General features: G+C 54.0%; 1 protein-coding gene across 1 annotated transcript; it reads left to right on the top strand.

Moving 5' to 3' along the window:
• Positions 1-8,695: 8,695 nt before the first annotated feature.
• Positions 8,696-25,248, top strand: RPIA (ribose 5-phosphate isomerase A). Its single transcript, XM_075709647.1, has 9 exons — positions 8,696-8,878; positions 14,246-14,306; positions 16,230-16,285; positions 19,413-19,472; positions 20,086-20,150; positions 20,484-20,552; positions 21,525-21,666; positions 22,924-23,023; positions 25,151-25,248. The coding sequence occupies exons 1-9, from the start codon at positions 8,696-8,698 to the stop codon at positions 25,246-25,248; spliced, it is 834 nt and encodes a 277-aa protein (XP_075565762.1).
• Positions 25,249-25,538: the final 290 nt, after the last annotated feature.

Below are 25,538 nucleotides of genomic sequence, written 5' to 3' on the forward strand. Positions count from 1 at the left end.
TATTTTTATTTGATGACAGCAAATCTATTCCTATGCACTAATCAATTAGAGAACAGCTACATTTAATCTCATGTTTAAATTACTAAATTGAACATCTTTAGTGTATTTTACTTAGCTCTAGTAGTCAAACAGGAAATTCAGCTTTAAATATTTCCAGGGCTAAATAAATGAAGGTCTTATTAAAAATTGAATACAGTAGAACTGTAATAATCTAGGTAGGATTTTGATGACCTGATACACAAAAGAATGATCCTGTTGCTAATAGGTGAACAGATTTTCCTCAAAGAAAACAGGATGCCAAGTTATCAGCCAGTTTCTTGTTCTAAATGAATGCTCGGTTAGACTAATAAAAAGCTCTGGGCTTGTCATTTTTAGAACAGGTTCTCAAATATAGTAAGCATGTAGTCATGCTCTTCTTCCTTTAAACTCTGGCTGTGGCTTATCACCTCATGTTTCTCAGCCAATTCAGAAACAGCCTGGAAACAGCTCAGTAACACTTCTGCACTTGAGTCATTCATTAAAATCTGCCTTTTGCCAGAGCTTCTTGCCACATGCGGTTATTAAGTATTTTATTTCCCCTTGTTATATTCTGAAACTTGTTCGGCAATTTGTCTTGCATGTTTTGCTTCCCTTCAAGCATACACCAGTGTCTGCGTTTAACAGACAATTAAGTAAACAGGAGAACTGCATTTTCTTTAAAAGAAAAAGAAAAGATGACAGAAGGGGATACGATGCTCTGACAACTGCGAGTTGCAGGTGTTGGGAAGAGTTTAGACCAGAGACGCAGTGCTTTTGGGTCTCCTTCGCGCAGGCACAGCAATGCCACCCGGTAACACGTCAAGGAAGGGATCGACACTTGGCACTAGCAGGGTAAGCAGAGTGGCGAGATGTCACATAGCATGACATCCGGCGGCTTATTTGTGTAAAAACTAAGGCACCCTTTCTCCCTACTAGCAGGCACAGAAAACAAGAAGTACCTTAGCGACGGCGAGCTCCTGAAATAGCCCTGGTGATGGCAAGGTCCTGAAGTACCCTGTCCTTAGGCCAGGCCTCTGCCTCGCCCCTCGGTCCAGCCTGTCCATCACTGCTGCGTCGCTTCCACCCCTTCGCCCTGCGCCTCTCCTCCCCCCTTCAGACACCCCCCTGCCTGCCCCTGCAGCCCAAGCCCACGCACCCACTTCTGGCACCCGCGTCTCTCCGCGCACCCCCTTCCCAACCCACCACGGACAGCCTGCAGCCCGACTCTCCCGCCTTCCTTCTCCGCTCCAACCCTTCTGCCCCTACCAAGCGCCATTCCCCTCAGCACCCCTGCGAGCCCGCTCCTGCACCACCCCTTCCCCGCGCACGACCCCCGGGACGGCGCAGCTCCCTCCCCACGCACCGACCCCTCCCCAGCACCCCCGGCTGCTGTCCCGGCCCGGACACAGCCCCCACACACCCCAAGGCACCAACCCTGGACGCTGCCCCCCCTCCCCTGAGGCACTGACCCCCCGCCCCACGTACCTAGAATCATAGAATCGTTTAGGTTGGAAAAGACCTTTAAGATCATCCAGTCCAACCATTAACCTACACTACCAAGTCTACTCTAAGCCAATCAAGGGTAGACTAGACTAAACCATGTCCCCAAGTGCCACATCTACCCGTTTTTTGAACACTTCCAGGGATGGGGACTCCACCACCTCTCTGGGCAGCCTCTTCCAATGCTTGACCACCCTTTCCGTAAAGAAATTTTTCCTAATTTCCAACCTAAACCTCCCCTGGTGCAGCTTGAGCCCATTTCCTCTCGTCCTATCGCTAACTACTTGGGAGAAGAGACCAACACCCACCTCACTACACCCTCCTTTCAGGGAGTTGTAGAGAGCGATCAGGTCTCCCCTCAGCCTCCTCTTCTGCAGGCTAAACACCCCCAGCTCCCTCAGCCGCTCCCCACCAGCCCTGTGCTCCAGACCCTTCCCCAGCCTTGTTGCCCTTCTCTGGACACGCTCCAGCACCTCAATGTCTTTCTTGTCCTGAGGGGCCCAAAACTGGACACAGCATTCCAGGTGCGGCCTCCCGCCAAGCTCCCCAAACCGGGCGCTACCCCCCTCCCCAGCATCTCCACGCACTGACCCCCCGCCCAGGCGGCCGAACGCCCCTCAGCAGCCCCAGGCACTGACCCCCGCCCGGACCCCCCCCCAGCCCCAGGCACCGACCCTCAGCCCAGGCACCGACACCCCACCCCCCCCCCCCGCCCACCTGCCGCCGGTCCGGGCCTCTCCGCTCTCCTCAGGCTCCTGCTCGCCGGGCGCCGCGGGGGCCACCCCGGCCTCATCGTCCTCCACCGTCACGTCGGCGGAACCGGCCGGCAAAGCAGCGGGAGCGGCGGCCGCCCCCAACCCGAAAGCGGCCTCCACAGCCGCCGCATCGCCCGGCGGCGGCTCCGGGCCGCCCGCCGCCACCCCTAACAGCACCAGCAAGGTGAAGGCGGCCAGAGCCCTGCGGCACCGCGGCCCCCGCATGGAGGGGCCCCGCCTCGCCCGCCACCGCCGGCCGCTAGGACATCAACGCCGCTGCCAACACCGCCGCCGCCGCCGCCACAGAATGGGCGCGCGCCGCAGCCCTCCCCGCCCCGCCCCGCCCCGCCCCTCCGCGCGCCCCGCCCGCCCGCCACGTACCGGCACGCCGCGCGCAACCGCCCCCGACGCCGCCGCCCGCCCGCTTGGCGGCGGAGAGGGAGCGCATTGGGCCGGCGCCACGCCGCTCCGCCCGCCGCTTCCCCTCCATTGGCGCGGCCGGCGGCGAGGGCGGGAAGGAGCGGTGTTTGTCAACAGAGCCGCCGGGCCAATGGGAGCCACGCCGCTCTGCCCCCTCCCTCTACCGCTGCCCCGGCCAATCGAAAGCGCATGATTCACCGACCCGCTCTCGGATTGGCGGAGCCGGCGCTCCACACGTGCTGCTGACTGGCGCGCCGGGCGGCGCGGCCCCGCCCCTTCCCGGGCGGCCCTCCGCCGGGCTGGAGACGTGGCTCTTCCTCCGTGTCGGCAGGGCGGGGCCAGCGGCGCGCACCACCCGGCGCGCGGGCGGGGGGGGACGACACAGGACGGGTAGGGCGCCCCTCCGGAGCGGAATGGGCCCGTCGGGCGGGAAGGGCGCAGGGCGCGCGGCCGCGGGCCGCCATGTCCCCCTGGGGCGGGGGGGGGAGGCGATGGCGGGCGGGCCCAGAGGCGATTTACCGTCTTTTGAACAGCGGCCCTTGTCGTCCTGAGCGTACCACCCTGCTGCAGCGGATGTCATCGGCAGAGCTGTGTGAGGGGTGGCTCTGTCCGCGCTTCCCAGTGACATGAAAACACCGACTGAGTACCTGTGTCGTGTTGCGGTCGCGATGCGGGGGGCTCCCGTCAGAAGCAGCCTGACTCAGTGGTGGTGTATAACCGTTCTAAAAACCACCTGTGGCCAGTGGTTTAATATATGCTTCACTGATGCTTTATTGCCCTGTTTTTTTTTTAATTAAAATACTGTGCAGTTCTAAGTAAAAACCCTTTAAAAAGTTTATTGCGCCTTCCAGAGGAAATTGAATTATTTGTTGCCTTCTGGAAGCATGAAATGAGATTTCTGTCAGGCTCTTGACTGGCATTAACTAATTCTTTGAGTCACATACCAACTTTTTTTGGTCCTCGGCCAGGAACTGTTCCTACGCCTACGTTTGCTACATACCGTACGGCTGTCCTTTCTGAAGACGGACACCACCATGGCACATCTTTAGCTCTCTAGAATTGCCCTGGTACATCAAGGTTTCCTAAAGATGAACGACAGAGACAAGGGGTCTCCGCAGGCAGCTGTTTAAGAGCTACCGGGCCGCAGTTATCCCTGGAAGACAAGAGCTTCGTTGGTTACTAATGGACCGAAATTTATCACATCACTGTTAAGTAATCCGCCCGCATATCTTCCTGCTTCTTTACAAACACAGATCATAAATGTTCAATGAACGTTCCCGCATCATTATTGACATATTAATCATGTCCATCTAGTAATGGGCCTGTGCCATTACTAGGGTTTTCTGGGATTTAGCCCGGCCAGCTATGGATTTCCTTTGATGTGCTTCACTTCCAATAACTACTCTGCTTCTCATAACTTCTCATTTATACCAATGCTTTTTCATTTCCCGCTTTCCCCATTTTGGCTATTTATTTTTCATTTTTAATCACTCCCTCCAGTCCGCTAATAAAAGAGGAATTGTCAATGTATTTTCTCTCTTGATTTTGAAATTGTGGCTCTTTGATTGCTCGGTGAACTCTTTTTAAAGAGCCTGTAATTGTCATTTTTAGACTTCTACCTAAATCTTTCTTCCTGCTTGCACTCTTATTTTCTGATGAGATGGAAATAGAGCTCTTTAAAGCACCAGATGTATGCAAAGTCAGGTCACGAACACTGCTCCCCAGTCAACCACTGAATTGCAGTCCAGAGGTTTTAGGTTTTTTTTTTTTCACTTACTTCATTATAACAAAGTCCGAAAGAGTTTACCTTGCATGCCAAATGGCTCATGTCATTTTTAGTAACTTAAATGACATTTTATTATTGTACCCATATGGTCTTGTGCTAATATTTTCTTTATTTAGATAACTCCTCTCTCGAGTGTCTACCCGTTCATATGTTTATAAAGAGTAATCAAATTCCTTCTGTTTTGCTAGGCAAACCAAGCCAAAGGCTTTTATTCTTCCCTTACACTTTTGGCTCTCTGCTCCCCCGTTCATCTCACTAGCCCTCCCCTGCACCTGTTCCCATTTAAATTAATCTTTCTTGCATAGCTATGTTTTCAACAGTCATGTTGAAGGGTAACTCTAATATATTTAAATTTGAAGCTCCATTATATTTACAGACTGTGCAGAAAAACTAGTTCTGTGCCATGCTTTTTTACAGTAACTTCTCTCTCGTCCCACTAGTTATTCAAGGGGCTTAGACAGATAGGCAGTAACCACAGACCCCAGTGAGTTTCAGAAGATCGGAATACTTCACAAGCAGACTTGCAATTCTACCTTTGTGCTGCTTCGTGAAGATTTATTACGCTTAAGGCAAAACAATAACAGCCTTGTGCCAGTGTCCCTATCACACCCATGAGTATTATCTCATTTTCTTGTATTTCCTCCCACCACAGATCAGCAGTCTTCCAATTGTAGCCTTTTATTTTAGGGGGGCTCTAACAGTTCTCGCGAAAATACACCTTTTCTTCTAGGCTCCTAGATTCCTGACCACTGAGGCACCAGGAGTAACAATCGTAATCTAAAAGCTCTTACTTTTCTGTTTCAGAAACATTTCTCTACGGCATGGACAATGTTATTCACAAATCCCCAAGACAAACACGGTGATACAGCCGTATGATTTTCTCTCCGTATTAAAAATTTGTGCCAACAAAACCAAACTTCCTGCTTTTTGCAAAGCATGACTCACATTCTCCAGTCTGTTTTGACTGACTGACATAAGAGATCTATTTCAATTATATGACAATAACTTTCAATCTGACCAGCCATCGATGTGGAAATCAAAGCCTGGTCTTGCAGGATGGACGGATGTTAGCAGGAATGGTGTTTTATGTAACTCCACTGAAGATCTGCCTGCTTTTCCTGAATAACTTGCTCTCAGAGCAGCGATGCGCAGCGGCGAAAGCCCAGCGTGCCACCTCGTGGCTGCCCCGTACCAAGGGCCATTCGTAGTCCCCTGCAAAAAGTTCATTTATAGCCTGCCTTTTCCCCCAGGAGAATCCAGACCATCACAAAGCTGCCTGTGTTGCAATTAGCATACCAGCACCCCTGCGGATGTCTTTGCACGAGCAGAATAAACCCAAGCAATTCTTCATCCGACAGATGAAACCAGAGATGAGCAGTGAAGCAGGTGTTATTCAGGAGAAATGTCACTGAACTGGAGTTTGCAGGATAAAAAAATAGGCAGCAAGAATGTAATTGCTGGGACAGGATAGGCTTGGAGAGCCACTGCCAACCAGAAAGAGTTTATCTGGAAAGATGTTAGAGATGCTTGATCTTCCACTCAGTTTCTCCAGTGCGACGGTGAAGTTTTACCTTCGTAGTTCTTGTTTTTAGCTGTTTCATGCCTTATCAAATGGGAGAGACATACAGTTGATTGGATAAACGCATCTGACCCCCAGAGGCTGCTGTGCCTGCACTAGCATTTCACTCAGGTTAGCACGCACTTGTGCAACAGGTTTAAGCTGGGCTAAGTCTGCCACAGAAGACGGTCCTACAGCCTTCCCGCTCCCAAAGGATTGATCTTGCCGCCTTCCTCAGGGAAGGTCGAGGAAAACTGACCTTGATTTTGTTGGTTGCTTTACCTTTCACAAAACCCAGCTGTCTGCCAACACATGGAAGTAGCAGGAAAACTTGGCAAGCGATGGACCATAGGGTGGGAATGCTCCTTGTTTGGGGACAGTGCTGTCTTAGACCACAGCAGCTTAAGCCAGTTACAAAACTCCCTGTCAGATGTTACAAGTGAAGTTTGGCTGAGCCTGTTCAACCTCAGTCACCAGGCAAAAAGAAACTGCTTTTTTTGGCAAGGTGAATCAGCACAGGGTCAGAGGAATGCCAGGGACAGCATAAACTCTGTCCCCAGGTTGAGAGTGGATGGTGGGTGAAAGGATTAAAGAGCAGGATCTTCCCTTTTTGTCACCAGCAAGTGTTGTCTCAGCTACCGTGTAATTTCCTAACATGTAATTTCAGCCTCAGATGCAGAATTCAGCACCTGGAATCACACAGCCATCCTTACCAGCCTGACAGCCCAAGCGACTCCGTTCACCCGCGTGGCATTTCGCTCGGGTTAACAACTCGCAGTAACCACCCTGTTCGACAAGCCAAACGTCTGTTCAGACAAAGCAGGTTCAAACACTTCCCTCTGTACTGCAGCAGAGAGGGTAAGAGTTGGCTCCCAGAGAGGCTTTGACAGGGGACAAACACAGGCTTGTACAAAAGGACTTTGAGCTGGTTGCAAACAGAGCTGGTTGTCGCTGAAACGTAAAGAAAATCCGTTTCTAGAATGTCCAACGCCGCCTTTTTGCGCACAGGCAAGGCTCAGCACACACCATAAATGAAAGATTTCCCTGCATTCACTGCAACTGTAACTCACCAGCAGGTTCAGAGAAATTGCTAACAGAAAGCCCCATTATCTATAAGCAGAAATGTTTGCGTTCCACTAGGCAGACGCACTGCAAGATGTGTTTCAAGCCAAAGCCATCGGCCATTGCTGCGAGGATACGAACAGGTTTATCACCCCATACTTAACTTTTGGACTGACACTCCCCATTCCGGTGGGATTTGAGAGATGCCCACGTTGCAGCCAGCGGTCAGATGTTTTACATTTCAGGCAGCAGTCAAACATTTAGGATACTGAACGGAATAACCCCAAACCCAGTCAGCTGCTCCTTCAGTTTTACCATTAACGCACCGTGGAAGAACACAGTACTTAGGTCTGATTCTTTCTGAAATAGGCGTCCAACTAGACGTGCGTATTTACACTTTAAAATGTGTAACTTGCAGGAAAGATCGTTGGCAGCTCGCCGAAAACGCGGAACGACTGTACAGCAATCACGTGCTGCTCTTAATAGCAAGTCACCCGCTCTGTGCAGAAAGGTAAGGCCTCACCGCACTGAGATAAGCCTGGGTGATGATAATCGAGTCTTTGTTGAAATACCACCCCGTTGTTCAAAGGCTGGTGTGCCGACCCGGGGAAAACAAAAGGAACCGTTTCTAGCCCTTAAAAATCACAGCAGAACCGCAGAGGTTGGCAACAAAACAAGTCAGTCATGCACAGAATTAAAAAAAAGCCAACAGCGGCTTTTCTGTTGTGCAAATAACAAACAGATTCTTCTCAACGCATTGTGGTCTGCCCTTGGAGTGGGTGGTAAGGGGTGAATACCTGCGGCCCTCATCCATCTCGGTGGGATTCCAGCCTGGAGATGCCCGGGCGTGCTCTCAGCGTGGCCCCGGCTGGGAATGCTGGTGCAGAGGTACTTGAAGCTCCGTCTGCCTCTCTAGTATTTTCACAAATGGTGTCGGCAGATGCCAACCCAGGACAGAGAGGGGGAAAAACATGGCCAAAACCCAGGGTGTACGTGGTCCAGGACAGAAAACCTCCCTGGGGTCTCATCCTGACCCTCCTGCAGCGCGGGATAAGGATGGGCGAGCGCTGGTTGGTGAGGGCCGGCCCAAACGAGGCCCATTTTGCCATCTCCGCGTTCCTGCTTGTGAGACTTCGCGGCACAGCTTCGTGCTGCCCAGCCTGAGCAAAAGCCCGGGAAAGGCTCCTCCTTAAAACCCGCGGGAGCACCGCGGGAGCCGAGCCCCCGCGCTCCCCCAGGGCCCGGCCCAACGCCGGCTCCCGCAGCGCTTCCCGGCGGGGCAGCGCCCGGCCCGCTCCGCCGCGGAGCCCCCCGGCCCGTGGGTGCCTACACACCCGCACCGCCACCTGCTCGGCGTGCCGGCCCGGGCAGAGCCCCGCAGAGCCGGGCAGAGCCCCGCCGAGCCCCGCCGAGCCCAGCCCGGCCGTGCATTGTGGGAGCTGTAGTCCGCGGCGGGCAGCACTACAAGTCCCAGCCTGCCGGGGGGGGGGGGGGGGGGAGGAGGAGGAGGAGGAGGAGGAGGAGGAGGAAGGGAGCCGGCTCGGCCCAGGCCTCCAGCCCGAGCGGGAGAGCCCCCCGGGGGCGGGCCGTGGCGGCATGCGGCTCCCCGGCCGGCCCGGCCCGCTCCGCAGCACGGCTCTGGCCGCCCGGCCGCCGGGGAGGGTCCGAGCGGGGCCGGCGGCGGGGAGGCCCGCCTGCGCCCGGGGGCGGCTCGGCGGCGGCATGGCAGAGCAGGCCAAGAGGCTGGCCGCCTGCGCGGCGGTGGACAGGCACGTCCAGGTGAGGCGGCCCCGGCCCTGCCCGGGCACGGGGGGCGCGGAGCGGCTGCGGCGGGCGGGAAGCACCCGGCGCTCGGAGGAGCGGCCCCGGGGTGCAGGGACCCCCCCCGGGTGCAGGGACCCCCCCGGTGCACGGAGCGGACACGGGGTGCAGGGACCCCCCCGGTGCACGGAGCGGACACGGGGTGCAGGGACCCCCCGGTGCACGGAGCGGACACGGGGTGCAGGGACCCCCCCGGTGCACGGAGCGGACACGGGGTGCAGGGACCCCCCCCGGTGCACGGGGCGGCCCCGGGGTGCAGGGACCCCCCCGGTGCACGGAGCGGACACGGGGTGCAGGGACCCCCCGGTGCACGGGGCGGCCCCGGGGTGCAGGGACCCCCCCCGGTGCACGGGGCGGCCCCGGGGTGCAGGGACCCCCCCCGGTGCACGGGGCGGCCCCGGGGTGCAGGGACCCCCCTCGGTGCACGGAGTGGACACGGGGTGCAGGGACCCCCCAATGCACGGGTGCAGGGACTCCCCAATGCACAGAGCGGCCCCGGCGTGCAGGGTTGGACCCCGGGGTGCAGCCTGGACCCCCCAGTGCACGGAGTGGCCCCAGGGTGCAGCCTGGACCCCCCAATGCACAGAGTGGCCCCGGGGTGCAGGGACGGACCCTGGGGTGCAGCCTGGACCCCCTAGTACACGGAGTGGCCCCAGGGCGCAGCCTCGACCCCCCAATGCACTGAGTGGCCCTAGGGTGCAGGGATCCCCGAATGCACGGAGCAGCCGTGGGGTGCACAGAGACTCCCAGGGCATGGACGAGCTCCGCAGTACAGGGACCCCTCCAGTGCACGGAGCAGCCGTGGGGTGCACGGAGCCCCCCAGTACACGGAGTGGCCACGGGGTGCAGGCTGAACTCCGGGGTGCACAAAGCAGGTCGAAGGTGCAGGGACCCCCAAGTGCACGGAGCGGCCCTGGGGTGCAGGGACGGGCCCCGGGGTGCAGGGACCCCCCAGTGCAAGGGGTGGCCGCGGGGTGCACGGAGCCTCTGCACGCACGGGCTTTGGGTTACACGGCCCCTGCAGTGCACGGAGCAGCCCCGGGCTGCGCGGACGGGTTGGGGGGTGCACAGACCCCTCACTCCCCGCAAAGCACGGATGGTCCGGAGTGCAAGGAGGAACCCTGCGTGCACGGAGGGGCCCTGCCGAGCCTCTTCCTCCTTGGCTTTGGGCTGTGCTCCTTTAACTTGGAGGGAAGGAAGAAAATTACTTTTCCCCTCTCGTCTCTGCGCTTGCCCAGCGCACGCATCCCAGGCAGCGGCTCCGTGCCTTGCCTGGCTCAGCGCCGTGCACCCTGAGGTTGGGGTGACATCTTGCACCTCTAAACTGTCCCTGTGCACCCTCCTGCGAGCGGGGCTGCGGCAGGAGTTCAGGCTAACGCCGTGTCCTGCTCCTTTCTCCAAGTCCGGGGTGCTCCGCTGCTGCACCCTGTTTCTGAGCGCCCAAGCAAGGAGCAACAGTGCCTGACCAGGGGGTCGTGTCCTGTCCCCCGCAGGGAGGGAAACACAGCAAAGGGCTTTAATCAACCCCTTGAAGGTCAGATAGGACTGGAGCTGCTTGAGGTTTGGCACAGCCTGCTGCGAGCGGTTGGAAGATCAACAGTTAAAGTCACGTAGTGGTTTATCAAAATGTTTGCTGTGCAAGCCCTTTTGTAACAGCACTGATGAAACGGGTGAAGAGTCGCTGCCAAGGAGGTAGATGTTAGCAGTCAGAGGGGGGAAAAAAATTCCATTTTCCTTCCTGCTCCCCCGCACTGGCTTGGGGTCTTAAGGTTCAGTTGCTGGTGGCTTCCCTCATGTCCCGTAAATGTTCCCCTTGTTTCGCAGCCTCTCCTCCCTCTGAGCAGTCCGTCCCTGCCTGCAGAGAGCACAGCCGCGTGCTGTCTCAGACCTCTGCCAGGCCAGCGCTCTCACAAACAGTCTGTGGGGTGGGGGAGCCTGGGGGATGGACCGGCAGTTGCATAAAACCCCCCCGTCTTACCCAAAGCAAGCCCCAAAGTTGCGCATTGAGGGGTTGCGGGAGGAATGACTCCGTGTCGCAAGGTGCGGAGCTGAGGCGCGACCGCTGCTGCAGGTTGTCACGAGCTGGGGGCGCCTTTGCTTTGGGCTAAAAAGTCGCTTTTAATTTCGGGCTTTTCCTAGTGAAACAGCAGGTCTTTGTGCTGCTGTTTTGTGGTCAAGCAACCTCAGGATGACGTTTCTGGTCATGTCCCAGCTGATTAAAGTTCAGAGCCTGGCTGATTAAGTAAAATGCACGGCGGCCGAGCTAATATTGCAATGCTTGCCGTGCAAGTTGGCTTGGAGCAGCGGTGGAGAAGCAGGTCAGGGTCACCGCCAAGGAGTTAGATGGTCTCAGCTGTCAGAGGAAACCTGTCTCCCCTTCAGTGTGTGCTGGGAGGGCGCAGCTGCTGTTCGTAACAGATAGGTTTGTGTTTGGCCATTAGCGCTCTCGCCGTTAACGGGGGGGAGTAACATCATCTCCGAAAGCCAAGCTGCAGACTCCCCGCCTTGCGTGGCAGGGATGCGTGGGAGGGTTCACTGACCGCAGGAGTCGGCTGTGCTGGACAAACCTCTTCTGCTTATCCGTGCCCTAAAGCTGTGGCGCCGGGGGCTTGGTAGCGGCGCTCGGGCAGGCTCCTCGCTTGGCACTCGCCCTCACGCCCATCCCTACCCGTGCCAGCGCAGCAGCTCCCCGTGCTGCAGATGGGAACCTGGGGGTGCGTGGAGAGATGAGGAGAGGAGAACCTTTTTTCTCTTTTTTTTTTTTTTTTTCTTTTTAATTAAAGGCAGATTGGTGTGTTTCCGCGCAGCACTTGTCCCCGGGCAGCTGTAGGGGCAGAGCTCCCCCGTGCTGGAGCAGGCAGCGGGGTGACCGACCTCAGAAGCCGCGGGGCTGCGACGGGAGGAGCGGGGCTGGCGCGTGGCTCGGGGCTTTAGAGCCCTAAGCTGCTTGGGGAGAGCTGGCTTTGCGTTTGTACAACGCCTCCGAAGGCAGGCCCTGTTAGCGTCCCTGCTAGAAATGAAAAGATGGGCGAGAGCCGTAGGTCCTGCTGCCCCGGAGGGCTGAGGATTGATAAGAGGAAACTTTGGGCTTTGCGCTGTATTTATCTCCTGCTCTTTGCCCGTGCAAATCCGAGTCTTGGAAACGTACGTTGGACCGGCCAGCCCGCGCGGTGCTGCCGATACCCGCTCGACGTGCGTTGCCGTGTCGGCATCTGTAATGTTGGGCAGCGTCTCGAGGCCCTTGGCTTAGCTGGGAAAATGCTGTGGTCGCTGCTGACTCTACTTGTGGAGTCCATACACGGGTCCTCAGCTGTGCTGCAGCTCAGTGCCTTGGTTTTGTTTGCTGGGGTTTTAGTAAAGAACCTGAAATGTCTTTTTTTTTTTTTTTTTTTTTTTCCCCCGCCTCTGCATGGGGTGCTGCTCCTCAGTGCTGTGAGCTGGACCTGCCCCTTGCACGCTGACCTTGTGCTCTGCCTCTCACCAACGTTTGCCCTGCCCCTGTTTTTCAAAGTGCATGTTTTTTGGCTGGTTTTGCCCCTGCTTTGGCTGGGGTTGGAGCTGAGGAGGGAGAGGTGGGAGCTGCCATAAAGCAGGGGTTGGGACAGCACCAGTTTAGGCTGGCTTAAACTGTTTTTCTGGGAAACCCACTTGGCCCGAGGTCTTGACACCACCTAAGGGAGGGTGTTTCACCCCTCATCACTGGTAAATCCCTTCAAGTTTATCACCAGCAATGGACTGGGACCCTTGGGAGCTCTTCCCACTTCATGACAGTGGAGTGGCCGATGCTGAGGCTTTCCCCCATCCCTTTAGGGCATCCAGCTGTGCCAAGCAGCTGTCCCACCCTATAGAAATGAGGGCAAGGAGAAGAAGCTTCCTCTTCCCAGGTCAAAACAAATCTCTTGGGAACATCGGTACTGCCCGTGTCCTGCCAGCCTCCGTGCAGCTTTGCTTGCCCTTCCTCGGCTGGCCGCGCTTGGCTCTGCCTGCCGGGCCGCTGAAACCGAGGAACCTGGGGAGGGCTTGGGTTTCTGCTGGCAACGCTGCAGGCGTGCAGCTGCGATCTGGTGCTTTCCCCATCTTTTGCAAAGTCACAGTGATTAGCGAGGGCTGGGATATAAGCTGAGTCTCTGGTTGTGTGCTGGGTTTGGAGAACTTTGGGTTTTTTTAAGCTTTTAACCTGCAAAAGCAAGGGGAATGTGACCTACCCTGAGCTCCACCTTTCCAGGCAAGCTTGTGTGCCAGTAAGATTTTAGCTGGTTGAAATGCTGCAGGTGTGGCTTTTTCCACAGCTGCTGAACTCTGCATTTGCTGCACATGGAGAAAGAGCTCCAGACCCGCCTAATGTCCAAGAGATAATGCACAACAGCTCTGTGCCTGCATCTCTGGCTGGCTTGAAGTCTTTCTCATATGAAGTCTCTGTGGTGATATTGGGCCTCCTTAAGTCAATGTAAGCTTTGGATCCCATCCAAAGAAGGGGAAGTACGTTGAAAATTGGAAGTGTGCGAGAGGCTGCACGTAGCTCTCAGTGGGTGGGAGATTCAGCTGATAATAAACAGAGATTCACATCGCAGAGCATCCTCTTGCGGAGGTAACGCCGTTGCACCCATCCACGCTCAGCCTGCAGCACCTTGCAGCAGCGTGTCTGCGTTACTGATGAGACGGTAGCGATCCTTCTTAAAACCAGGCTATAAGCAGAGAAAGGCCGGGGCTGAGCTGTGGTTGTGATCCTCTTCAGGATACGCTGCCAGGCTCACCCGTCTTTCGGGCGTGTTGCTGGACTCTCATACAGGCAGTTATACACTCTGTTTCGGAGAGTGGTTTTGATTATACTCTTTGCTCTTTGCTTTGGCCGCTGGTGCATCCGTAGTGTTTACTAACAGTACCGTTGGCAGCAAACCCATGCTTTTACTGTGCGGCTTCCTTGGGAGATGTTATCTTGAGGTTGTTTCACCTTCTTCCTTTGTGGTATTGTCTGAAACTCCCAGCTTTCCGGCAGGAGAGGGTGCATGGAGCGCCAGCAACCAGCAGTGAGCGTGCATTGAACACCCTCAGAGTCAGACCGTGGTGGTATTTAGCAAGCACGTGTCCTTTAAGGAGAGGGCGAGTTGCTTAACATCCCATAGCCGCAGACAGTGGTCGTGCCCTCGCTGGCGCAGCGTGTTCCCTTCCTCGCCTGCTGCGTGCTAAGGCGTTGTGTGTCAGCGTGCATCTCTAGGCAAGGTTCCTCTCGCATGTGTTTATAATCTCGAGTCTACTGGGAAAAGCGGACAGCCCTTGTGCCGAGCCCCCAGTAACAGCTCTCCTCTGTCTCTCTTTGATTTGCAGAACAACCAAGTTCTTGGGATCGGAAGTGGTTCTACGATTGTCCATGCGGTGCATCGATTAGGTAGGATGCTCCCCTTCGTGTCCCTCCCACCGCAGAAAGTCCCCTTGTCCAGCTGTCCCAACTACCTGAAAAACGTGCTAAATCGTCTGGATGCTGACTTAGAGCTGATGCGTCGGGTCTGTTCACCGACTGCTGTGTCCTCCTTGAAGCTGAAGGTTAAAACTGGGTCTTGTGTTCCAAATTTATTGCGTAGAGAGTCCTGAGGAGGTAATGATTTGCTACCTGTTCTCCCCGTACGGCCAGGCAAAGGGCTTTACTGGCACCCACCACAAACTGGAGCTAAACCCCTCTGTTTCCTTCCAGCTCTGCTCCGTCCTGACTTGCTTTGTGGCTTTGGGCCATGCAGCTGCTCTGCTTCCGTTAACCCATTTGTATAGGGCTGACGCTGCTTGCTCACATCCACGTTATTCACACTGAGGGTCCTGCTGAGGTGTAGTGAAAATGAGGAATGAAATCCTGCTGCTTTTTTTTTTTTTTTTTTTTTTTTTTAATACCCTACAGCTAGGTTTATCTGCTTGCCCCGGGTGCGGGTTTGCTCAAGGTGTGATTCAGAAAATTTCAGCAAAATACTCAAGTGAGGCAAATGCATTTTTGCGAACGTGAGGGTAATTATCCTCACGCTTCATTACAGAGGGCGCAGAGGTTTAAAGTTTCCTTCGCAGGGCACTCTCAGCCCTAGGGCAGGTCTGCTTGTGGAGGTGCTGTACCTTGTCCTGCTTCGCTCTCCTTGGATGCAAAACAGAGCAGCCGCGCGTGACGGGTCTGGAGTACAGCGTCAGCCCTGCTGCTCACCGGGGAGCCTCTCGTTTGGGAGCGGAGTTCAGCGTGTCCCGCCTGGGTGGCTCCGCGTGGCTGCAAAGACCCCCGGCTCCCTTGCGCAGAGCCGGCCCCGGCCCACCACGGGCGAGCGGGGCTGAGGTCGGAGCGCGGCGCGGTGCTTGGCTTCGCCGGGAAGCAGCAGCGATGGTGCTGTGCCAGCCCCTGGGCACCCACCTCACCCCACGCCGTGTGTGTCGTACGCCCGCTTGTACGCGAGCTGCGGTTCCAGGTTTGGCTCGGTGTTGCAAGCCCTCCCGACTCCAACACAGAATCAGTCTCTCAACAAATGGGTGTAGGACTGAAAGTGGCGTGTCTGTCCCAGGCTGCACATTCTGACTTTTCGTGTCTGCGGAAGGCATTAGCACGGGGACGTGGGTTGTAACAACATGCGGCCTCACGTGTTGCACCTTCAGTCCTTCCAGCAGCAGCGTTACCTTGACGCGTGTAGCCTGTGCGCTTGCTCTGCTGAGAGAGCTGTTCCTGACTCTCGGGCTGTTGGCTTATGCCTAAGTATTGTAATTACTAAAATAACATTTTATCCATAATGATGTCTTAGTAATAGATTTTAGTCATTTGAGGTTAACCTGGGGGAGGAAATATTTCCTTCCATTTAATGGAATACCGTATTTTATTAGTCCTTTCCCTGCCATATATTTAAATGTTCTATAATAAATGAATGTGTTGTCCCTGAGGCAACAAGCCAGAAAACCTTTCAGACAGCTGCTGAAGCTTTCTGTTTACAAGGAGTACGGCAAAACCTGTCTAATGGAGTGAGAGAGGGGAGTGGGGCTAATTTCCCAGGTGACGATCTGCTGACGAGGCTCCTCTGCTGCTGGGGACGCAAAGGTTAATGGCTGGTGGTGCCTTGGGCTGAGCAGGGGTGGGTGTTTAAACATTCCTGACTGTAGAAACTGAGCCTTAGCCTATGCAGGGTGGCACCTGTTTGCATTTTGAGCATGACTGAGTTATTTGCAAGCCGAGCAAGTAATTACAGTGATTCAAAGGGGCTGCTCTGAACTGACATTTCTTAAAGTGAAAGTTGTTGTGGTTTTTTTTTTCCTTCTGCAATGAACAAACTGAGGCTTCTGCTTTTTTTTCCTACAGCCGAGAGGGTTAAACAGGAGAACCTGACGATTGTCTGCATCCCTACGTCTTTTCAGGTAAGCGCTTTCCTCCTTTGCTTTCTGCTAGGCCAAACGCTCACGCAGGGGATCTTCCCCTTGGCTGCGGGAGGCAGCCACGCCGCTCTCCAGACTGGCTTACTGCAGTGTGGGTTAACCAAAAGCACCGGCGAAAGCAGCCGTGATGCAGCCTGCAGATGGACCCCATGAAGCTGGTGGTGATGGTGTGGTGTCACCCTGACGTGAGCTGCAGGGATGCCGTAGTGCGAGGAGGCGTGTTTTGAACCAGTGTGGTAATGCTGGTTATGTCAGTGTTGGTGCGTGGCTTGATCTGGGTCCTGCTTGCAGAAAAATTCTGTTTAGTGGTGAACCAGACTCATAATGCAAACTTCATTGGAGACACTTAATCTCCTTTGATTCTTTCTCAAGCCCTGAAAGCTGTAAAAATCGCACCGCAAGCAATAATAGCAAGCTCATGTGTTTGCAGGAGGAACTTGAAATGCATCAACTGGCTTTTATAAGAAATTGCAGAAGAGAAATCAGCTTAATCTTTCCTTTGCTGCACAGCTTTTGCAGGGCTTGGTTCATACCAAGCTAGCTGTCGAGAGGTTTGCAGGGAGAGGGAGAACGTGGCTTGGGGGTGAAACACAGAGCTGCTGGGGAAGCTTCTGAGCTGCTTCCATGCCTTCAGGCCACTGGCTTTGGTCTCTCTGCCTCTGTTCCTGGGGTGGGAACACGCTGCAGAGAGGCAGCTGTCACCTTGTCCCCTTCGGGCAGCGAGAGGTGACATGACGGGGACCACCTGTGGGGTTTTTGAGGCTGGGTGGCAATGCCCTGGTTGAGGAATTGGGCACGTGTCCATCTCACGGTCCTGCTGTGGACCTTGGCATTGTACTTTTGTCACAACGTTTTCACTGTGAGGTCAATCGGGCAGTGAGGCAGGCTGCGCAGAGTCTGTCCTTCGAGGTTTTCAGGACCTGAGTGGGTAAAGCCCTGAGCAACCTGGTAGCAGAGCCTGCTTTGACCTGGACCAACCTGAATTATCCTAAAATCTTATGAAAACTTAACATCCTCTTACCCCGCAGATGTTCTTTAAGTGTGAGTGTGGGGCGATGGGACTCTCTCTTTTCCCAGCTGTTGCAAACAACCAGTGGCCAACTGGGGTATAATACAAACTGCTGCAAAGGGCAGAAAGTAAAAACTAGATCTTTTTTTTTCTTTTTTAACCTCTATCAGTACTTCTGTTGCATATATAGACTGGTGAGAGTCTGTCTTTGATCTGTCTAAAATGATCCTCCGTCCTGAGATACCATGTCCCATTTGAACCTAGGAAAAGAGCTCTGAGTTCAGTCAGTAGGTCTTACAGAAAATATTGATAAAGCTCGCATAGTGAACGTGGGCTGGAGCCTCTCCTGCCTTGAAATGTTGGGGTAGTTCATGTAACACTACAGAGTTTCTTACCGGTAAAACAGAAAGGTTGCTGTTAAAGGGAAGAGACAGATCATACACCTGCAGGAGCCCAAACCCCCCAGACACGGGGCTGCCTCGTATCTTTTGCAGTCTCTTAGACCTCAGCCAAACCCGAGCGAAGCATTCCCAGGTCAGCAAAACAGCATCTTATTTTCACTATGTACAGGTGTAAATGGCTGCCTGAGGTCACTGGCAAGGAAGAATTGGTTTCAGTGGGCTTTTATTCTCCTCCCTTCCCTCTTGTCAGGTTGGGTTATTCCATCACCATCAGTAAAGCTAGAGCCGGGGTAAGTATCTGTCCCTTGGCTTTTGTGTTTCTTCTTTTCACCGGCCATGTGCCGAGAACACGGGGTGAGACCGTTCTTGGCAAGTGCTGCGCAGTTACCAACGCTTTTCCCCCAGCTGTGGGAGCTCTGCTTTTGATTCCTGCTGGCCTGCTCCCATCGCCTTGCAAGCAGAGAGCCCGAAGAGAGCCACGTCGTTTCCACATCGCTGACTCTAAGCCTGTTCAGGATCTGGCCTGCATGTGCAGCACAGTGTTTTTTCAATGCTTTCAATTCCCAGATCCCTGATACCTCTTTACGTGGACACTTTGTAATGAATGTAAACCCACTGATTTTTATTCTTTTAATTTTGTGAGTCCTTAGGGCAATCCTAGTGCACAGATCAAGAGCCCACAGCCCATGGGTGTTAAAACTGCATGCTATGAAATGCCACCATAAGTGATTCAAATCCTATCTCATTGCCAGGAGTACCACCTGCTAGTTCTTCTTAATGTTTCTGGGATGCCAATACATGCAACTGATGCACTTTGCTAGCGGGTAAAATTCAGGGGACTCGGTTGATCCAGGCTATCGCACTGGGGTTTCTTGGACTACCTACAGCATGGTAGGACGTTCAGACTCGAGCACAGTCCGTGCAAGGGGGGAGTCTCCCTCAGGTGATGATTTGTAACACAGAAACTTCAACCAATTCCAGGTTTTCTAAGCTTGAACGTCCTTTTAAACTGACCGACCAAGTGGAGGGTAACCCTGGGTGCTCTGTGTTGCATTGCCACTAGAGGGAAATGCACGGCCACTTCAGTAAAAGTAGATCAGAGCCACCAAACAGCTGTTTCAGGAGGCTTCTCACACTTTTTCCATGAGTTGTGCTTTTCTTTTTTGCCTTTTTTTGGTTTTTTCTTTCTTTTCAATATGAAAACTATTTTCATGGTTAGTCCTGCATTGCTGCAGTGTAAATACTTCATTTTCTTGCTCCCATTTTTCAGCCAAAGGAAATCAGAGGGGCTGGATGGGTGCGAGGGAGAATGATGACCAAGCTGAAACAACACAGAACTCAAAAATCCCCTGTCTGCTGTAATCCTTAGATACAAGTGATTCCCACCAAGCTGATGGGGCTTCCTGCTATTTAGTACGGAGAAACCTGGACCCAGGTAGTCTTGTTGCACCATCTGAGCATTTTAGTTCAAATCAGCAGCGGGGTTTTCTTTTGCTTAAAACAATACGGTTTGGAAGCATCATTTTCTCCTTGCTGTGCGTTCCCGCTGCTGACTGCAGCCTCCGCACCAGCTCGGGGTGGAGCAGTGGAGCTCTCCCAGGGAGACTCCGTCCTCGCCGCAGCCGGGGGAACGACACCACGAGTCTGTTTTCCTTTCCTGCCGCCGGTAAATGGTGTTTGCTGTCTTCTTGATGCACAGGCCCGTCAGCTGATCCTGCAGAACGGCTTAACGCTAAGTGACTTGGACCGACATCCAGAGGTAAGTGGGACCACAGAGGTGAGACCTCACCCGACCTTCCTCTAATCTGGTCCTTCATAAAGCATCAGGCTCCTTTGTCCTCCCCTGAGGACGAGAGTTTAGGCAGCCACGCGAACATGAGTGAGAGAACTAGCTTAGATTTTTTTTTTCTTTCCGCAAGCCTTGGTCTTGTCTTAGTGCTTGTCCCTTTAGATGGCAAGTAGGCTGCCGAGTTGTGTTTCCCCAGGTGTTTGGTACCTCTTGCAGGCTGAGGCTTGCTGGCCTGAGATGGGGATATGGCGTCGCTCAAGTGTCGTGACCAAGATTTTCCCTGGGAGCCCCCCACCCCTTAGCTGACAACACTGAAGGCTGAGATGATGTGCCTTGAAGGCCAGCAGTGGGTTTTGGTTTTTCTTTCTCCTGCTGTCCCGTGCCTGTGATTTAGCTGGAGCTGGTATCCTTGGGTGGCTGATCAGATGCTCGTCTCTGGTCAGGCTGGCATCGAGGTGGTCCCAGCTTTAGTGACAGCTCTGGCTGTTGCTTGGGACCTGACACCCTCCCGAGCTGCGCCAAGAGCAGCGCCTTGATGCTGCATGGGAGAGGTTTCCACACCAAGTTTCTCCTCTTCCTACAGCTTGATGTCGCTATTGATGGAGCGGATGAAGTGGACTCTGACCTCAACCTTATCAAAGGTGGCGGGTGAGCCTTGCTGTCCATCTATCTGTGTGCGGCACTGGCGGCGCTGGCCTCTGAGCATCCTTTTTCTGGCTGCGGATGTCTCCGGGGGTGGGCTGGAGAGGCTGATGGGATCCTGTGCAGGGCTGTGCGTGCACCTGCAGTGGGGGATGGCTCCTGACTGAGAGTGTGTGCAAGGGACAAGGGGGACAAAGTGATGGGACAGGGGAAAGAGTGCTGGCATGGGGCGATGGCAGCACCAAAGCCAGCAAGCACATGGTGGAGGGGACTGGACTTCAGGACCGTCAGGCACACTGAGAAGCAGTTATATATTTTTTTTTTTTCTCCTTCGTGCAGTGGTTGCTTGACGCAGGAGAAGATAGTGGCAGGATATGCAAAATGCTTCATCGTTATTGCCGATTACAGGTAAAAATATTACTATTCATAGAATCGTTTAGGTTGGAAGAGACCTTTAAGATCATCCAGTCCAACCATTAACCTAACATTACCAAGTCCACACTAAACCAATCAAGGGTAGACTAGACTAAACCATGTCCCAAAGTGCCACATCTACCCGTTTTTTGAACGCTTCCAGGGATGGGGACTCCACCACCTCTCTGGGCAGCCTGTTCCAATGCTTGACTACCCTTTCCGTGAAGAAATTTTTCCTAATATCCAATCTAAACCTCCCCGGCGCAGCTTGAGCCCATTTCCTCTCGTCGTATCGCTAACTACATGGGAGAAGAGACCAACACCCACCTCACTACACCCTCCTTTCAGGGAGTTGTAGAGAGCGATCAGGTCTCCCCTCAGCCTCCTCTTCTCCAGGCTGAACACCCCCAGTTCCCTCAGCCGCTCCCCATCAGCCCTGTGCTCCAGACCCTTCACCAGCTTTTCATTATACCTCTCTCCCACAGGAGGATTCGGATGGTCCTGTGTTAGGCCACTGTTGTCCTTCCAGTGGGTCAGGGGAGCAGGAACAGGTGGAAATGAGCCTGACTCCCAGTGCTTCAGCAATTCAATTTAGCATTTTTTTTAATTTTCAACTCAGCAAGCCTGCTTAGTAGTCAGCAGAGCTTGTGGGGAAATGGCTGCTCTGCTCTTCGAGCTCAGTGATTGTCAGCACAGAACAAATTTTCCCTTCTGTACCTACAGCCGTGGGGCTGTAGAAAAAAACAACTCGTGTCCTGCTTGTCCAAAACATGTCAAAACAAGGCTTAGGAGTGAGTAGAGCGTCGTGCATTAAATGGGTTCTTCCTACACGTGTGCGCACGTGCACTGAGCGCTGCGCCCTCCAGGGCCTTATGCCCGAGGGGTTTGCGAGAGGCAATGTGGTAACGTTAACGGTGTTAGCAGTGTAATGTCTGACGCTAGCCCCACCGCAAACTGTGTCCTCAGGAAAAAATCAGAGAGCCTCGGGGAGCAGTGGAAGAAGGGAATTCCTATCGAGGTCATCCCCATGGCTTATGTCCCCGTCACCAGAGCCCTGACCAAAAGCTTCGGGGGTGCCGCGGAGCTGCGGATGGCTGTGAGCAAAGCGGTACGTGTCCCTGGTCAGCCCCGCTTCCCCAGCGGAGCCACCTGAACCTGGGCGAACGGAGGACCCGGAGGCCTGGCCTTTCATCTCAGTAAATCTGGGCTTTCACTCCTGCGCGTGGCATCTTGTGTAATTCCTCCTAGCTATACTTTGGTTAATGAACTGTGTATTGAGGTGTTCAGGCTGCTCATGGAAAGCCTCTCTGGCTTATGTCTCCTAAAGCAAGCATCCCTTGCTTGGGGTGAGGAGGGGGACTGCCTCTCCTCAAGGGAAGGAGGGCTTGCCAGCCCAGGTTTGTCCTGCTGCTCTGCGGGGATTTTGGGGGGCTGGAGGGCAGGTCTCGAGTTTGGGGGGCAGCTCATGCTCCATCGGAGGCTCTTCCGTACCACACAGAGCCAGAGTGAATTAAAACTGACGCTGCTTTGTCTCCGCTACCACTGTCCTATCCTGACTTGGCTGCGGGACTTTGCCAGCCCACGTCGCGTGGCAAGGGAAGAGGAGCGCTGTCTGCAGTAATGGCTGGAATTAATGCCCGAAGGCTGAATACTTGTTTTTAATGCGTGTAATCCCAAGAGGCTATAGGGACTGCGTTTGGGTGCCTGAGAACAGCAAACCAGTCGTTCTCTGCGAACTTGAGACCAGCCTTGCGCAGGGGATGCGCATTGGTGCTGCTCCAGCACGAGCCGCGTCCTCGGAGGGTGCTGGTCCCTCCCGGCGCGCGTGGTTGCACACCCTGCTCAGCACTGCTGAAGAGCCTTGTCCGCAGCCCCAGCTGCCTCTGCTCTGTGGAAAGGACTCAGCTGCTCCTGCTGGGCTCGGGAGAGCGCTGGGCACGGCTGGGATGCCGAGAGCCCGGCAATTCTTCAACTCCAAAACCTCCTCGTGGCATCCGGCAGCACTCTCTTATCACTGGGGTGAAGGGGTCTTATTTTGGCTTCCATTGCCTGTAATAGCCTTTTTAGGACATTAATGTAGATTTAGTCTTGTGAAAAGGATCCCCTGTCGCAGCGATGAAATTGCATCGTCGTTTCCAGCTTCTGCATGATTATCTGTACGCAGGAGAACAAGGAACGAGCAGTTCCCTTGGGCGACGGTTCTACTTGCAGGCTTATTGTGGACTGCCCTGGTTTCCTTGAATGATGGCTGTCTCTAAAGTGTTGCGGCGGGGCCGGCTGCCCCCGGTGAGAGGCTGTGACAGGCCCTGGCTGCGCCCCGTAGACAAGGAGCTCACAGTGCTGACAAATGTGTTTTGATTCCCAGGGCCCCGTGGTGACGGACAACGGGAACTTCATCCTGGACTGGAAGTTTGACAAGGTTCATGAATGGAGTAAAGTGAACACTGCTATAAAAATGATACCAGGTAATGTCTATGATTTTAAAAAAAAGCAAAAGCTGGCTAAGGCTTGGTCTGTGCTAGATAACCCTGACGTGGGAGCTCTCCTCTGGATAGGAGGAAATGTGTGCATGTTTACTGCCCTCTTGTAGGTCCATACATTCCTTTCTGCTTGAGAGATCTGTCAGCTGAATTAGTACAGCCATACCCAAGTGGCAGTCCCATATGGTGGTGAAAACCTGGGGCGACGCCAGGTGACTTCCAACACTGTTTTCCATTAGGCACACCAATCCTGTGCTCTTTCTTACACTCCTTGTGCCCATTTAGAGAAGGGCTTTTAATGGAAGCACTGGTGGACTCTGGAGGGAGGGTTCGCACTGGGTTGCAGTATTTTCCAGAAGCCGCTTACAGCTCTGTATCCCATTGCCGTTGTGTAGCCCTGTGGGCTCACCTTGCTGTGAGGGTGCAGCGTATCCTCGCTATTGCTGTAGCTATTGCGGTGCAAGAGAGGAGCAGTGGCCGATCACACTGCAAATAAAACAGCCTCTCTGCAAGGACTCCTGCCTCGCACGAGAGCTGCTGCCCCGGCCAGAGCCGCTTCTGGATGATCCAGGTCTGCCCGGGGGCAGTGGCACTGTCAGGACTTCAGTGAAGCAGCAGATAGACCGGCTCAGCCACATCTGGATATCTTGTCTGGTTATTTTGGCAAAGTCTGCTCTTGAATCTGGTCAGCTTTTTTATCTTTGAGTTTATCCCAGATACCTGCCTGCTCCTGAAGTCCGTAACACAACTGCCTTCACCGAGCACACGTCAGAGCGTGCAGGACCGGGTTGGGATCCCGCTGCAGAAACCTCGACGTCCCCACAAAGCAGCGATATATTGTCCTGGCACCATGATTAAAGCACAAGACCAGGCAGGGGCCATAGGTGTAGGCTGGGTGAAGAGTCACCAGTAACTTTTAGTTGCTTCTGTTCGGTGGCTTTGCTTCCCTCAGTGCTGATTTACTGAAAATAGACCCATTTTCTTTTTTCGTGCTCTAGGAGCAAACTGCTAGGACGCTACCTCTGCCTTGGCTTATCCCGGTGTCTTTGCAATCTGAATAATTACCTGGCACTTGCTCGCAGCCAGCAGTAGATGGCAGGTTCAGACCTTCGGCAGCAGAGATCTAAATGAACCCGTGACCGATCTAAATGAACCGGTGACCACAGCTGGTCTGGGCTGTCCCCGGTGCAGCGCTCCCTATCCCAATGTGGTTGCTGCCCATGGCTGTACAAATGTCTGTATCATTAGAGCTGTTTCTTGCAAGAGAGAAACAGTGGCTGGTTACGCTGTTTGCAAACAAAACAGCCTCTCTACAAGGACTTCTTCCTTTTATCTCTTTTGCTTAAGAGATGAAGGGGTAAACGATGGTACCTGCTCCATCGTGTTGGTATGGAGACAGTCTCTGCGCCATTTGCTGCTCAGAAATGGGCTTGCTGAGGGGAGATGAGCGTCTTCACTACCCAAAAGTGGATGAGCAGAACTGTTAAAGCCCGAGGACAGCGGTGACAGCAGGACTCTGGCCACCTAGCGCTTGCGGTAGCCGTTGTCTTCCATTTCTTTCCACCTTCCTGGCCTCTGGCTCAGTGATCACAGTGAAGTTAGGAGCACCCCATAATTAAATGCAACCAACCCATTGCAAATGGGCTACAGATTGCAGAGGTAGCATCAGATCTGCTGTGTCTTAATGTCTGAACAAGTGCTACCCAGGTGTTCTCTAACAGGATAGCTTTCTAGATGCGTTTAAAGGCGAAATGGGTGAACCTGTGGCTGCGTGTAGCTTCCTCTGGCTCCTGTGGGTCATCAGGTGGCTGGAAATGCCACACTCGTGGTCGTGTTAGCGTAATGGTGGTGGCTGGGGGGGTGTGAACGTCGGGGGGAGCTTTGGGAGTTGTTTCTCGCTCTCTGGAGTTTCTTCTGGGGATGGCCGCATGGAAAAGACTTCCCGGAGGCTCCCTGTGTGGCTGATGCAACATCACCCAGGCTGGACCCCTCTCTCCAAAACTCTGGCGGAGGCGTTAGCGCCTTCTAATGAGCAAAACCATGGGCGGAGCGGAGGATTCACGCGATGGGGTGGCTCTGGCTCTCACCGGCACATGACCTCTTGTTCCCCAGGTGTGGTGGAGACGGGACTCTTCATCGACATGGCAGAGGTGGTGTACTTCGGCATGGAGGACGGCTCGGTCAGCGTGCGGGAGAAGCAGCCTCGCTGACCCCAGCGCGCTGCCTGCTCTGCGTCGCCTTCGGCCAGTTTGATTCAGCTGTTGTAACGGTGCCAACCTGACGTTTTGCCTTAACGAGCAGCGGTTATCGCAGGAGACGGACGGGAAGTTGATCAGAATCCGCTGATGTGATACTGAATGTCTTTTTTTTAAAAAACAACAAAAAATTATATTCTATTTCTATATATATATATTTTTACTTTACAGGAATGTTGTCTTTTTTTAAAGAATCATTTAAAGAAATTGCTTTAACGTTTTTATTTTATTTTCTAAGAAATACT

This window comes from Pelecanus crispus, chromosome 4, assembly GCF_030463565.1.
Source record: "Pelecanus crispus isolate bPelCri1 chromosome 4, bPelCri1.pri, whole genome shotgun sequence".
In the NCBI taxonomy this organism is placed as follows: Eukaryota; Metazoa; Chordata; class Aves; order Pelecaniformes; family Pelecanidae; genus Pelecanus; species Pelecanus crispus.